Below are 12,728 nucleotides of genomic sequence, written 5' to 3'. Positions count from 1 at the left end.
ACAGGATGTATATTGGGTGGCGTATACTGGGAAGTGTATATTGCGGGTGTATATTACAGGGTGTATATTGCAGGGTGTATTTTGGGGGTGTATATTGGGGAGTATATTGGGGTGTATATTGGGTGGAGTATATTGGGGTGTATATTGCAGGGTGTATTTTGGGGGTGTATATTGGGGAGTATATTGGGGTGTATATTGGGTGGAGTATATTGGGGTGTATATTGCAGGGTGTATTTTGGGGGTGTATATTGGGGGGTGTATTTGGCCTTGCGGGCACCTGAATTATATCCAACCTGGGGTCTGGAGCAGGTGTTACCAACCTTCCAGGGTTACCGCGGAGTCTCCAGGACATTGCTGCAAGGAACACCCGAATCAGGGCACGAAAAAAAATACTTTTACATTTCCTTTAAACACTATGGGGACAGGGTGGTGGGGGGCGGGGGGGGGGGGGGGGGGGAGTGGGGGGGGGGGGGGCGCAGGCGGGGGGGGCTATTCTGACTGGGTCAGAGATGAGGGGTGGGATTTTCTGGCCACATTTGCCCAAAAACCAGAAACTCCGAGGTCAACAGACCTTTCCAATGGTCCCCCGCCAGCCTGCTACAATTCCCGTGATGGGCGGAATGGGAAAACACCCCCCCGAGAGGTCAGTTGGGGAAAGCTACCGGAATACATCCAGCGACCCTAAAAATATTTAATTACACTCAGAAATCTGAAATTCGCCACTGAATATATTCAAGGTTAAAGTGGAGGCGGTGGCGTCGTGGCATTCTGAATGAATTAGTAATCCAGAGATCCAGGGTAACGCGCTGGGGACCTGGGTTCGAATCCCACCACAGCAGATGTGAAATTTGATTTATAAGTCTAATGATGACTCTGATAACCCCCACGAGCTCCAATGGGAATCACTGATTAATCTCCCTGTGGGGTATGTTGAGTACGAGTTCCCCTGGTAACAGGCAGTGGCCTGCCCAGCTGGAACACATCACCTAAGTCTTTTATAAGGCAGGCCCAGGACTGGGCTTGCTTAACAAGGCAAAGACATGTATGTGTGCACCACGGTAGTGGTTTTACTTTGCATTCTGCAATGAACTATATTATTTTCCAGTCAGGTTTCCTGAGCCATTACACTGACCATGAAACCATTGTCGGAAAAACTCATCCACTAATGTCCTTTAGGGAAGAAAATTTGCCGTCCTTACCTGGTTCTTACCTGGTCTGGCCTACATGTGATCTACATGTGATCTACATCTACATGGGTGGCATGGTGGCACAGTGGTTAGCACTGCTGCTTCACAGCTCTAGAGACCTGGGTTCGATTCCCAGCTTGGGTCACTGTCGATGTGGAGTTTGCACATTCTCCCTGTGTCTGCATGGGTTTCCTCTGGGTGCTCTGGTTTCCTCCCACAGTCCAAAGATGTGCAGGTTAGGTGCATTGGCCATGCTAAATTTCCCCTTAGTGTCCCGGGATGTGTAGGTTAGAGGGATTAGTGGGGTAAATATGTGGGGTTACAGGGATAGGGCTTAGGTGGGATTGGTGTCAATGCAGACTCAATGGGCCAAATGGCCTGCTTCTGCATAGTAGGGATTCTATGACTCCAGACCCACAGCAATGTGTGGTTGACTCTGAAATGGCCTAGAAAGCCACTCAGTTCAAGGACAATTGGAGGTGGACAATGAATTAATAGAAGATTGATAGATTTTTGAATCTTGAGGGTTATAGCGATCGGGAAGAAAGTGAAGCGGAGATAGAAGATCAGTCAATGATCTTACTGGCTGGAGAGGCTGAATGGTCTACGACTGTTCTTTTTTTTTTAAGTTAACAATTGATTAAAATTGAAATTGTGCATTGCAGGATGGGTGCTTTTCTTTAACAGCTTTTATTTGACAAATCTTTTGTCTCCAATTCTTTAGATTCGATAATGGCTCTAGATATTCAATGATTAACAGAGCAGTTTAACTGTTCTTAAGTTTATTTTTACTGATATAGTGAAATAAACTCACCAATGCAAAAGCCAGGAGTGATGTTAATTTCAAAAACTGCAATGCTGGCCTTTGGATCTGCGAGGACTACACCTTCTAGAATGATCTGAGCAAAAGTAGGAAGAAGCATTAATGTCAGCATTTATAAATAATGATTCCTTACGGAACTTAGCTGCATTGTAACAAATGGAGTTATATTTTTTACAAACTGATTCTCAGTTGATGTGACAATATATTGAAGTTACTGTAGTTGTCACTTTCTATTTTCCCTAATTCCGCCCTTTTCTCTCCCCCTCTCTTGAAGATATCGCACCCAATTTTTCTTCCAAAGTCTTGTTTGGGTGTTGAGAGGGAAAGGACACCAGCGGGGAAGATAGCAGCACAAATCCTCCTTCTCATGTCTGTCGTGGCTCAGGGAGCTGCATTCTAGCCTCTGAGCCAGACGGTTACTGGGTTCAAGTCCCACCAATGCCTCTACTTTCTTAGAAGACTAAGGAAATTTGGCATGTCAGCTATGACTCTCACCAACTTTTACAGATGCACCATTGAAAGCATTCTTTCTGGTTGGATCACAGCTTGGTATGGCTCCTGCTCTGCCCAAGACCGCAAGAAACTACAAAAGATTGTGAATGTAATCTAATCCATCACGCAAACCAGCCTCCCATCCATTGACTTTGTCTACATTTCCTGCTGCCTTGGCAAAGCACCAGCTTAATTAAGGACCCCACGCACCCCAGACATTCTCTCTTCCACCTTCTTCCGTTGGGAAAAAGATACAAAAGTCTGAGGTCACATACCAACCGACTCAAGAACAGCTTCTTCCCTGCTGCCATCAGACTTTTGAATGCACCTACCTTGCATTAAGTTGATCTTTCTCCACACCCTAGTTATGACACTACATTCTGCACTCTCTCCTTTCCTTCTCTATGAACAGTATGCTTTGTCTGTATAGCACGCAAGAAACAATACTTTTCACTGTATACTTATACATGTGACAATAATAAATCAAATCAAATTAAATCAAGTCAAATCACTTAGGGGCAAGATCTCGTACTGAAGGGGTGCTGCACTGTCGAAGATGTTGTCTTTCAGTTGAACTGTTAGGTTTGAGGCCCAGTCTCCCTCCTCGGGTGGATGTAAAAACTCCCATGGCATTGTTTCAAAGAAGGACCTGGTCAGATATTGGGCCCTCTGGTCTCCCCTTAGCGGGGTTCTCAGCCTCGGAAGATGGCGTGCCGTTCTCTGGCAGTGGGATCTTCTGGTCCCGCCCCTGTCAATGGAAATCCCCACTGAACCCACCCCACACCTCTGGGAAAGCCGCGGCAGTGAGTGGGCCATTGATGGGTCCAGAGAACCCGCCAGCCAGCGGGAACGGCCGGAGAATTCCGGCCTTTAGGGTTAGAGTTAGGGTGAGAATCCCGATCATTACCTTTCAACCAACCTAATTAAAAACAGGTTATTTGGTCATCGTTACATTGCTGTGTGGGGACCTTACTGTGTACAAACTGGCTGCTATGTTTCAGGAGACCCGGTACAGAACGGTCGTTTATTAGCCAATGCATTGGGAGAACACAAGGTGTTCTGAGGCAGACTCTCCTTAGCTGAGGAACCATACATGTAGGTTCATGTTGGAATTATTTACATTCCAACATTGTCTGGCTTAGGTTTCTCTTTAAACAATTTGCAGATGATCATAAGGCAGGGTGTCTGCTATCCTAAGAACCATCCGACTTTCTTATCTCCCTTCAGTTCCCCATCACCCCTTCCCCAGCATTTATTGCTACCAGGCTTTGGCCTTGCACTGCTCGCTTTGTCTGCTAATTCAGGGCATCTAAGTCTTAAAGAGGTCATTAGACATACAAGCTAGCTGTGGAGCCAGCACCCAGCTGGACCTGGGTTCGATTCCCGGCTTGGGTCACTGTCTGTGGGGAGTCTGCACGTTCTCCCCGTGTCTGCGTGGGTTTCCTCCGGGTGCTCCTTTCCTCCCACAGTCTGAAAGATGTGCTGGTTAGGCGGATTGGCCATGCTAAATTCTCCCTCAGTGTACCCAGACAGGCACCGGAGTGTGGCGACTAGGGGATTTTCACAGTAACTTCATTGCAGTCTTAATGTAAGCCTACTTATGACACTAATAAATAAACTTTAAAATTTAAACTGGCAGTCTTTGTTTAAATCAACGTGCTTTTTTTCCCCTAACTGTGGAATTTTACTTAAACTTTCTACCAGTTTTATAAGGATTCCCTGCTCCCTTGTGATGAGACATTTAATCTTCATAGGGATCCCTTAATAACCCATACTCACTATTTTCTTGAAGAAATTTTAAGAAACCAGATTCATTATTTCCCGCCAACAATACTTTGTCCTGAGGTTCTGAGAGGTGCTATATCTGAAAGATTTCTTCCTCTATGGAAAGTCTCAGACATGGCCTCATCTCCTTCCTGGGCCTTTTGACTGCAGCTTTAAGGATAGCGTGTCGATGTGACTTGGTGTATTGGTACCACAAGGGTGAACTTCAGTTGTGTAAAGAGCAATGAAAGCAAAATGCTGAGAATATTAAAGATCTGAATTGCTGGAAAAACTCAGCAGATCTGGCAGCATGGGAGCAAGAAACAGTGTTAACATCTCACAGTAAGCAGTCTCGCAACACCAGGTTAAAGTCCAACAGGTTTATTTGGTAGCACGAGTTTTCGGAGTGCCGCTCCTTCATCGGGTGAGTGAAGGAGCAGCACTCTGAAAGCTCATGATTCCAAATAAACCTGTTGGACTTTAACTTGGTGTTGTGAGACTTCTTACTGTGCCCACACCAGTCCAATGCCGGCATCGTCACATCACGTCTCATAGAATCACAGAATCCTTACAGTGCAGCCTTATAGTGCATAAGGGGGCCATTCGGCCCATCCAGCCTGCACCGACAACAATCCCACCCAAGCCCTACCCCATAACCCCACATATTTACCATTCTAATCCTCCTGACACTAAGGGACCATTTGTATCACAGCTTGGTATGGCTCCTGCTCTGCCCAAGACCGCAAGGAACTACAAACGGTCGTGAATGTAGCCCAATCCATCACGCAAACCAGCCTCCCATCCATTGACTCTGTCTACACTTCCCGCTGCCTCGGCAAAGCAGCCAGCATAATTAAGGACCCCATGCACCTGGACATTCTCTCTTCCACCTTCTTCCATCGGAAAAAGATACAAAAGTGTGAGGTCACGTACCAACCGACTCAAGAACAGCTTCTTCCCTGCTGCCATCAGACTTTTGAATGGACCTACCTCGCATTAAATTGATCTTTCTCTACACCCTAGCTATGACTGTAACATTACATTCTGCACCCTGTCCTTTCCTTCTCTGTGAATGGGATACTTTGCCTGTATAGCGCACATTAATACATTTGACAATAATAAATCAAATCAAATCAAATCAAATGGGGATTGTCCTTCTTCAAGAAAAGAGAAGATTTGGATAAGCACGGTTCAAACTGATTTTGACAGAGTAAATAAGAAGAAACTGTTCCACTGGCAGCGAGTTCAGTAGCCATGGGGCACTGGTTTAAGGTCATTGCCAAAAGAACCAGAAGCAACATGAGGAAACATTTATTTTGCACAGCGAGTTGTTGTGATCTAGAATGCGCTTACTGAAAGGGCGGTAGAAGCAGACTCAATAATAACTTTCAAAAGGAAATTGGATAAATGCTTGGAGGGTAAAAACTTCCAGGATAGGGGATAAAGGGAATATGACCAACTGGATAGATTTACAAAGAACCCGTAAAAGGCATGATGGACTGTGTTGTGTTATTCTGTGAGTTGAGCATAGCTCAAAGATCTTGCAAATGAATGGTCTACAGCTGGGCTTCTGGGACTGGGGTATTCCACGGGTTAATCTCCATCAGTCAGAAGGTCCTTATTGTTTGCAATCACTCAGGTCTATGAGCGGGATAACCCTTTAGAACTGAGATGAGGAGGAATTTCTTCAGCCAGAGGGGGTGAATCTATGGAACTCATTGCTATAGAAGGCTGTGGAGGCCAGGTCACTGAGTATATTTAAGACAGTGATAGATAGGTTCTTGATTGATAAGGGGATCAAAGGTTACCGGGAGAAGGTGGGAAAATGGGTGTGAGAAACTTATCGGCCATTATTGAATGGTAGAGCAGACTCGATGGGCCAAACTCTGCTCCTTTATCTTATGGTCCAATGGGTTCACAATACTGAACATCAACGCTCAGCCAGAAGATTCCATCCTCTCTACTCAGGACACTTGCCGACCATCTGGTCAATGATTGTGCTCTGACCATCTGACCAGAGTGCTGATTGCACTGAGCATCCTGGGCCAGGGCTCCCAGAGATTGTGGGAAATTGGGAGCAAGTGTTCACGATCGACCTCTTCAGACCTCGTTACCATAACAACACAGGACATCCAACAGGTCCTGTTCCACCAATGAGGGAACCATGCAAAAAAAACCCAGGATTGTGTGTGTGAGTGTGGGAAGGGGAGGCGGGGGGGGGGGTGGAATCTGCTGTCCTTATCTGATCATGCGACTCCAGAGGCACGTCAATATTGTCTCGCAAGCCACAAACACAGCTCACCACCATCTTCTCAAGGAAGGCACAGTAAATTCTGACCTTCTCAGTGACGAGTACACATCTCTTGAATGAATAAAGAGAGTTCCTGGTACCTCCATCACATGGCCATTAATTGTGCTTGAGCCCATTCAGCCGGTTACTTGACTGCGGCGAGCAAGTTCAATAGCCATGGGGCACAATTCAATTCTCTTGTGAGGATACTGTGACTTTAATTGTGTCATGTTTCTGGTGCAGGATTTTTTTTTAGTAGTCCCTTCTATTTATCAGTGCCACTTTGTCCATAGCCAACACCCTCTGTTGTTACTACAGCAGCATAATTGATCTTAATTGCTGGAATGTTTGTTTTAATCTGGGTTAATGCAGGATTGTTATGTTAGTGTTTTCCCCTGGGGTTTTTCAGAGTGGGGTTTGATTAGGATTTTGACAGGATATGTCATGTGACTGGGCGGGGCTAGGCTCACATAGAGAAACCCAGTTCAGTTGCTGTTTGGGATCTGTAGAGAGGAGAAATAGCTCTCTGTGTCTCTTTCTCTCTCTGGATTTGGAGACTGGGATCTACCAGAAACTAGGTGCCTTACTCTGACATTCAGTTGTTTGAAAATTAGATCTTCCTCTGGAGACTGCTGTAGGGGAGTCAAAAGACAGGTGTCTGTCTGGATCTCTGTCCAGAGGTGTTAAAAGGCTGGAAATCTAGTATCCACATGAGCCAATTGTGTTTTTTTTTGTGTTGACTTATTCTGAAGAGGGACTTATGTTTATGAAGATATTGCTTACATTGGAACTATAGAAACAGCTAGGTGTTAAGAACTGTACCTTGTCCTGTTTAATTATTTTCAATTGGTAAAAATTATGCTGATTCTTTTTGTTATATTTTAACTGTGTTGTTAAATAAAGTTTGTGCTGATAAAAGCTTTCTCGTGGATCAATAGAATCACACCTGGAGTGAAACACCTTCTGCTCACACTAATGCCAAAATCAAAAATAGTTGGGGGTCTCGGCTAACTTCATAAAATAACTTGGAGTTTCTGATCTGCTCTCTAACACTCTCCTCAACTAATACACTGCTCCATCTCATATTTTCCACTCCCTGGATTAGGAGTCTTGAAGCCCCTAAGCACTGCTCACTTCTCAAATCAGGTAATGTAGCACTGATTAAGGATCAAAGTTGGGAGTCTCGAGTTCTGCGTCCCAGCTTAGCTCTGGACCACTCCTTAAACCATTGGAACAGCCCGTCAAATTCCAATACTGAAATAATTTCAAGCTCTCACTGAGTTAGAAAACCACGGGTTGTATTTTTGGAGGCAGCAGATGTTGAATAATTACAGAACACGGGTGGCAGAAAATGAGGAGGGAGGAACGTAGTGTGTTATCCTGGGCCTCTCTGTCTTCTCTGAGCCACAGAGAAACTTTTTAAAAACTAAAGTCAATTGTTGTTTTAAATCTGGGGGAAGATGGTGTTTGTTTTTCTTTCCCAGCCTTGGTTTGTCCACAATGTTGGCATCAATTTCTGAGGGAACATAAGTGTGCGTGGCAATCCCCTGGCATATGGCCAGCATCTGCTCAATCATGCATTGTGCGATCTTAGGACTTCTGCAACAGACTACGGGACTCCCTTACCCATTCCAATGGAATCCCTTTGAGCAGAGAATGTTACAGGGAGGTTTGATGGAGGCGTTCAAAATTGTGGAGGGTTTTGAAACCATAATCATAGAATCCCTACAGTGCAGAAGGAGGCCATTTGGCCCATCGAGCCTGCACCGACAATAATCCCATCCAGGTCCTGTCCTATTCCCATAACTCCATTTATTAACCCTGCTCATTCCCCCTGACACAAAGGGGCAATTTAGCATGGCCAATCAACCTAACCCACACATCTTTGGACTGTGGGAGGAAACTGGACCACCCGGAGGAAACCCACGCAGACACGGGGAGAATGTGCAAACTCCACACAGACAGTGACCCAAGCTGGGAATCAAACCCGAGTCCCTGGCGCTGTGAGACAGCAGTGCTAACCACTGTGCCACTGTTCTGCCCAAATCAAGGAGGAAACTGTTCCCAATTGCAGCAAAGAGAATTGGTAAAAGATCCAGAGGGGACACGAGGGAGAATTTTATTTTCACAGAGTTGTTGTGATCTGGTACACACTGCCTGAAGGGATAACGGAAGCAAATTCGATGGTAATTTTCAAAAGAGAATTGGGTAAATACTTGAAGCAGAAACAAGCTGAATGGCTCTGGGGAGTGAGTGAGTGTACATCGGACAAAGAGATGGCGCGTGCACAATGGGCTGAATGGTCTCTCTGTGGCCTATGATTCAATGGTTCCAAGAGAGCAGGAAATTGGCGTGCGGAAGATGCAAAAGATCCTACAAAAAGGGTCAGGCAGAGCTATGGAACTTTTGGCAGAATATCTGGATCGGGTATGGAGTCTACAGAAATCATGGGTTTGACAGGAGGTAGGGTAGCCTAGTTATATATTTAAAAGGGATGCAGGTTGCTTTAAGAACTGATCACGTGATGATGCTTGGTGATGCTATTAGGGTGTTTGCAGAGGCTGCTGTTTTACTTTCAGTTTTGTGTACTGTGCAGTGCAGAGGGCATCTCTCAATAAAACATCTTTTGATGGTTAAAATCTACATGTGCTAACCATGTTTTGTTTTCTTTTTGTGTAAAACCCATAACCCCTAACATAGTTAGGTCATTACATCACATGACTACACAGGAAACCTTGAAGCCTAGCTGACAATACGTAGCTTCAAACCCCATCAAATTCAATGATCTGGAATTAAGAAGTTAATCTCAATCATGATGACCGTGAAACCATTGGCGATTTTTATAAAAACCCATTGGATTCACTAATGTCCCTTAGGGAAGGAAATCTACCATCGTTGCCCGGGTTGCAATGTGGTTGACTCTTAACTCTCTCTCTGAAATAGCCTAGCAAGCCACTCAGTTATATTCAATACAATGACTCACCATCATCTTCCCAGCAACAGCTAAGGCTGGTCACTTACCAGTGATGCCCATATCCAATGAGTAAAGTCTATGGGTGAGATTTTATGGCCTCACTCGTCCCGAAACCGTAAAATCCCACCCGAGGTCAACAGACCTTTCCATGGGTCTGCCCCCTGGCCCGCTCTGATTCCCATGGCGGGCGGGGAGGTAACATTCCGGCCTACATATCTTCTGATTCCAATTCTCTCTCATGTTCGAAAAAAAAAAGCAACAACAACAGAAAAAATCTACAGATGTTGGAAATTACAGAATGATGCAAACATACGGTTTCCATTTTGTCAACTAATTTCCTGAGCTGCTCATGCGGTTCCTGCCACGGGTTTGGCACTAGGTTGTAAAAGGACTAAGCCTTGGCTCCTTCACTGATTCGTGATGGTACCAGCATGTTGTAAAATCCACTTGAAGAATTTAGGATGGATTTTTTTTGGTTTGACATCAAACATCAGGCAGCCGTTTAGTGACAAGTCATAAAGTATTTCTTGCACAGAGATGTCACCAGAGCTTGTAATTAGCACCACAACATCGACATGCACATGTCACATAGCTTGGTTTGGAGTTGCTGCTGTATTGGATTGGTCATATCAGAAACATCTTTGAACTACCAGGAAATGGAAAAGCCAACCTATCACCACTTTCATGTTGCCCAACGATTACATATTGGGAGTTGCTTCCTTTCCCTTCTTACCCAACCTGACTCAGAGTCATAACAGGACAGAAGGAGGCTATTAGGCCCATCTGGCCCATGTCAGCCCTCTGCAGGTCAATCCAGTCAGATCCAACCTCACAACCTCAAGCCCAACTATATAACAGCGTGACCCGAACTGTCAAAATGACAGCCCAGATCTGAACCATTCACACCAGCTCCCAAAGTGACTCCAAACTCTACTGATGAGGAATTGAAAAAAAATGCTTGGTAAGTCTTGTGGAAGACAATTTACATAAAAGGGTTGGCATGGTGGCATAGTGGTCAGCACTGCTGCCTCACAGGGCCAGGAACCTGTGTTCGATTCCTGACTTGGGTCACTGTCTGTGTGGAGTCTGTGTGTTCTCCCCGTGTCTGCGTGGGTTTCCTCCGGGTGCTCCAGTTTCCTCCCACAGTCTGAAAGACGTGCAGGTTAGGTGCATTGGCCAAGCTAAATTCTCCCTCAGTGTACCCGAACAGGCGGCAGAGTGTGGCAACTCGGAGATTTTCATAGCAACTTCATTGCAGTGTTAATGTTAGTCTATTTGTGACACTAGTATATAAATAAATAAAGGGCTTAAAGAATGGGGAGGAGGGAATACTAGCACAGATCAAAGATTGGTTAATAAAAGGAAAGACCACAGGGCATCACAAAGCATTTTATAGCCAATGATATATATTTGAATTGCCGCCGCTGTTGTAATGCTGGGAATGCTGCAACCAATTTGTGTGCAGCCAGCTCCCAAAAACAAACGGACAGAAAACAGGGAGGAGGAATGAACAGTTCATTTTTGAGTTGACGGCAGAGTACCACAAGGGTCAGTGCTTACACCTCAGCTATGTACAACAGAGGAGGGGATCAAGTCTAATATATCCAAATTAGTTGGCAATATCGAGCTATGTGAGACAGTGAGCTAAACACAAAAACAAAGTACTGCTGGAAATATGAAATAAAAGCAGAAAATGCTGGAAAAATTCAGCAGGTCTGGCAGCATCTGTGGAGAGAGAAATGGAGATGACGGCCAGATTTCTCCGGTCTCCGGCCACCACTGCCAGGGAGAATGGAGAATTTGGCGCTCAGCCGAATCTCCATTCACTGCAGCGGGACTGGAAAACCCCAGCCGTGGAGAGGTCGGAGAGAATTCGCAGTATGTATGATTCTTTTTCAGAGTTAGAGAGTGGGCGAAATGTGATGTATTGCACCCTGTCTAACAGGGGAATGGGGCAAGTGGAGTACAATGGGTCAGGGAGCGAGGAGAGATTTGGCAAAGATGTTAGGGGCACAAGGCAAAGGGAGTGTTAGTGATAGAATTAAAAAACAGAGAAGGTGTGGGTAGTGGCATTAAGGTGAGATAGCAGAATGTGTTAATAGCAGAACAAGGATCAGTGCTGTGTGAAAGCAAAACTTGAGAACAAGTGACAGATGGCCCTGTGGGGAGGAGGGATGGACACTGGGACCAAAAGGTTGGATTAAAACAAGGGGTCAAGATGGAGAGTTCATGGCCTAAAGTTACAAGGAGGTCATCAGAGAGGTCCCAAAGTGCGATAGACAGTGGTCAGGTGACTGGGCTAGGGGTGATAAATGGAGTGTAATTTTTTTTAAAGTTTAAAGTTTTTATTTATTAGTCACAAGTAAGGCTTACACTGCAATGAAGTTACTGCGAAATTCCCCTAGTCGCCACAGTCCAACACTTGTTCGCGTCAATGCATCTAACCAACACGTCTTTCAGAATGTGGGAGGAAACTGGAACATCCGGAGGAAACCCACACAGACACGGGGAGAACATGCAAACTCCACACAGATAGTGACCCAAGCCAGGAACCCGGGTCCCTGGCACTGTGAAATAGCAGTGCTAACCACTGTGCTATTGTGCCCCCCACCTCCTCCCCCCCCCCCTCCACCTTGGGGAGAATGACATTATCCACCTTGGCAGGAAAAATGAAAAATATATATTTTTAAAAGGATGAAAGATGAATTAATGTTGGTATTCCGAAAGATTTAAGCGTCCTTGCACACAGAAGGTTAACATGAAAAATATTTGTCTGCCTTTATTACAATATTCCAGGGATTACAAGTTTGGTTGCTGTAATGGTTCCTTATAATTTAGTCCTTGGACCTGGTGACATTCTGGTGAACCCACACTACAATCCTTCCAAGGCCAGTACATCCTTTAGAAGGTGCCGTGCCCAGGGCTGTACACACTGTTCCAGATGTGTTTGAACCAGAGTTTTAAGTATCTGTAGTAAAACATCCTCCCTTTATATTCAAGTCCTCTAGACGTTCTACTTCAATACTTACTTTTCAAACCTGACCACTGTATTTTTGTGACCTGTGTATATGGATCCCTAAATCTCTTTGGATCTTCTCTCTTCTCACCGTTTAAATAATACCGTTTTGTTTGAAAATGGATGACCTTACATTGACCTGCATTGAAATCTATCTGCCACACTTTCGTCTATTCATTCAA

At 45.0% G+C, this 12,728-nt stretch overlaps 1 protein-coding gene across 1 annotated transcript in view; it reads right to left on the bottom strand.

Moving 5' to 3' along the window:
- Positions 1 to 12,728, bottom strand: part of mamdc2a (MAM domain containing 2a) — a 110,765-nt gene that overhangs the window by 68,032 nt on the left and 30,005 nt on the right. Inside the window, exon 4 of the mRNA XM_078213971.1 lies at positions 2,002 to 2,086. Coding sequence (XP_078070097.1) covers positions 2,002 to 2,086 — 85 coding nt within the window. The remainder of the gene's footprint in view (positions 1 to 2,001; positions 2,087 to 12,728) is intronic.

Source organism: Mustelus asterias, chromosome 6, assembly GCF_964213995.1.
Source record: "Mustelus asterias chromosome 6, sMusAst1.hap1.1, whole genome shotgun sequence".
Lineage (NCBI taxonomy): Eukaryota > Metazoa > Chordata > Chondrichthyes > Carcharhiniformes > Triakidae > Mustelus > Mustelus asterias.
The sequence above is the reverse complement of the archived record's forward strand: the minus strand, read 5'-3'. Positions and strand labels throughout refer to the sequence as shown.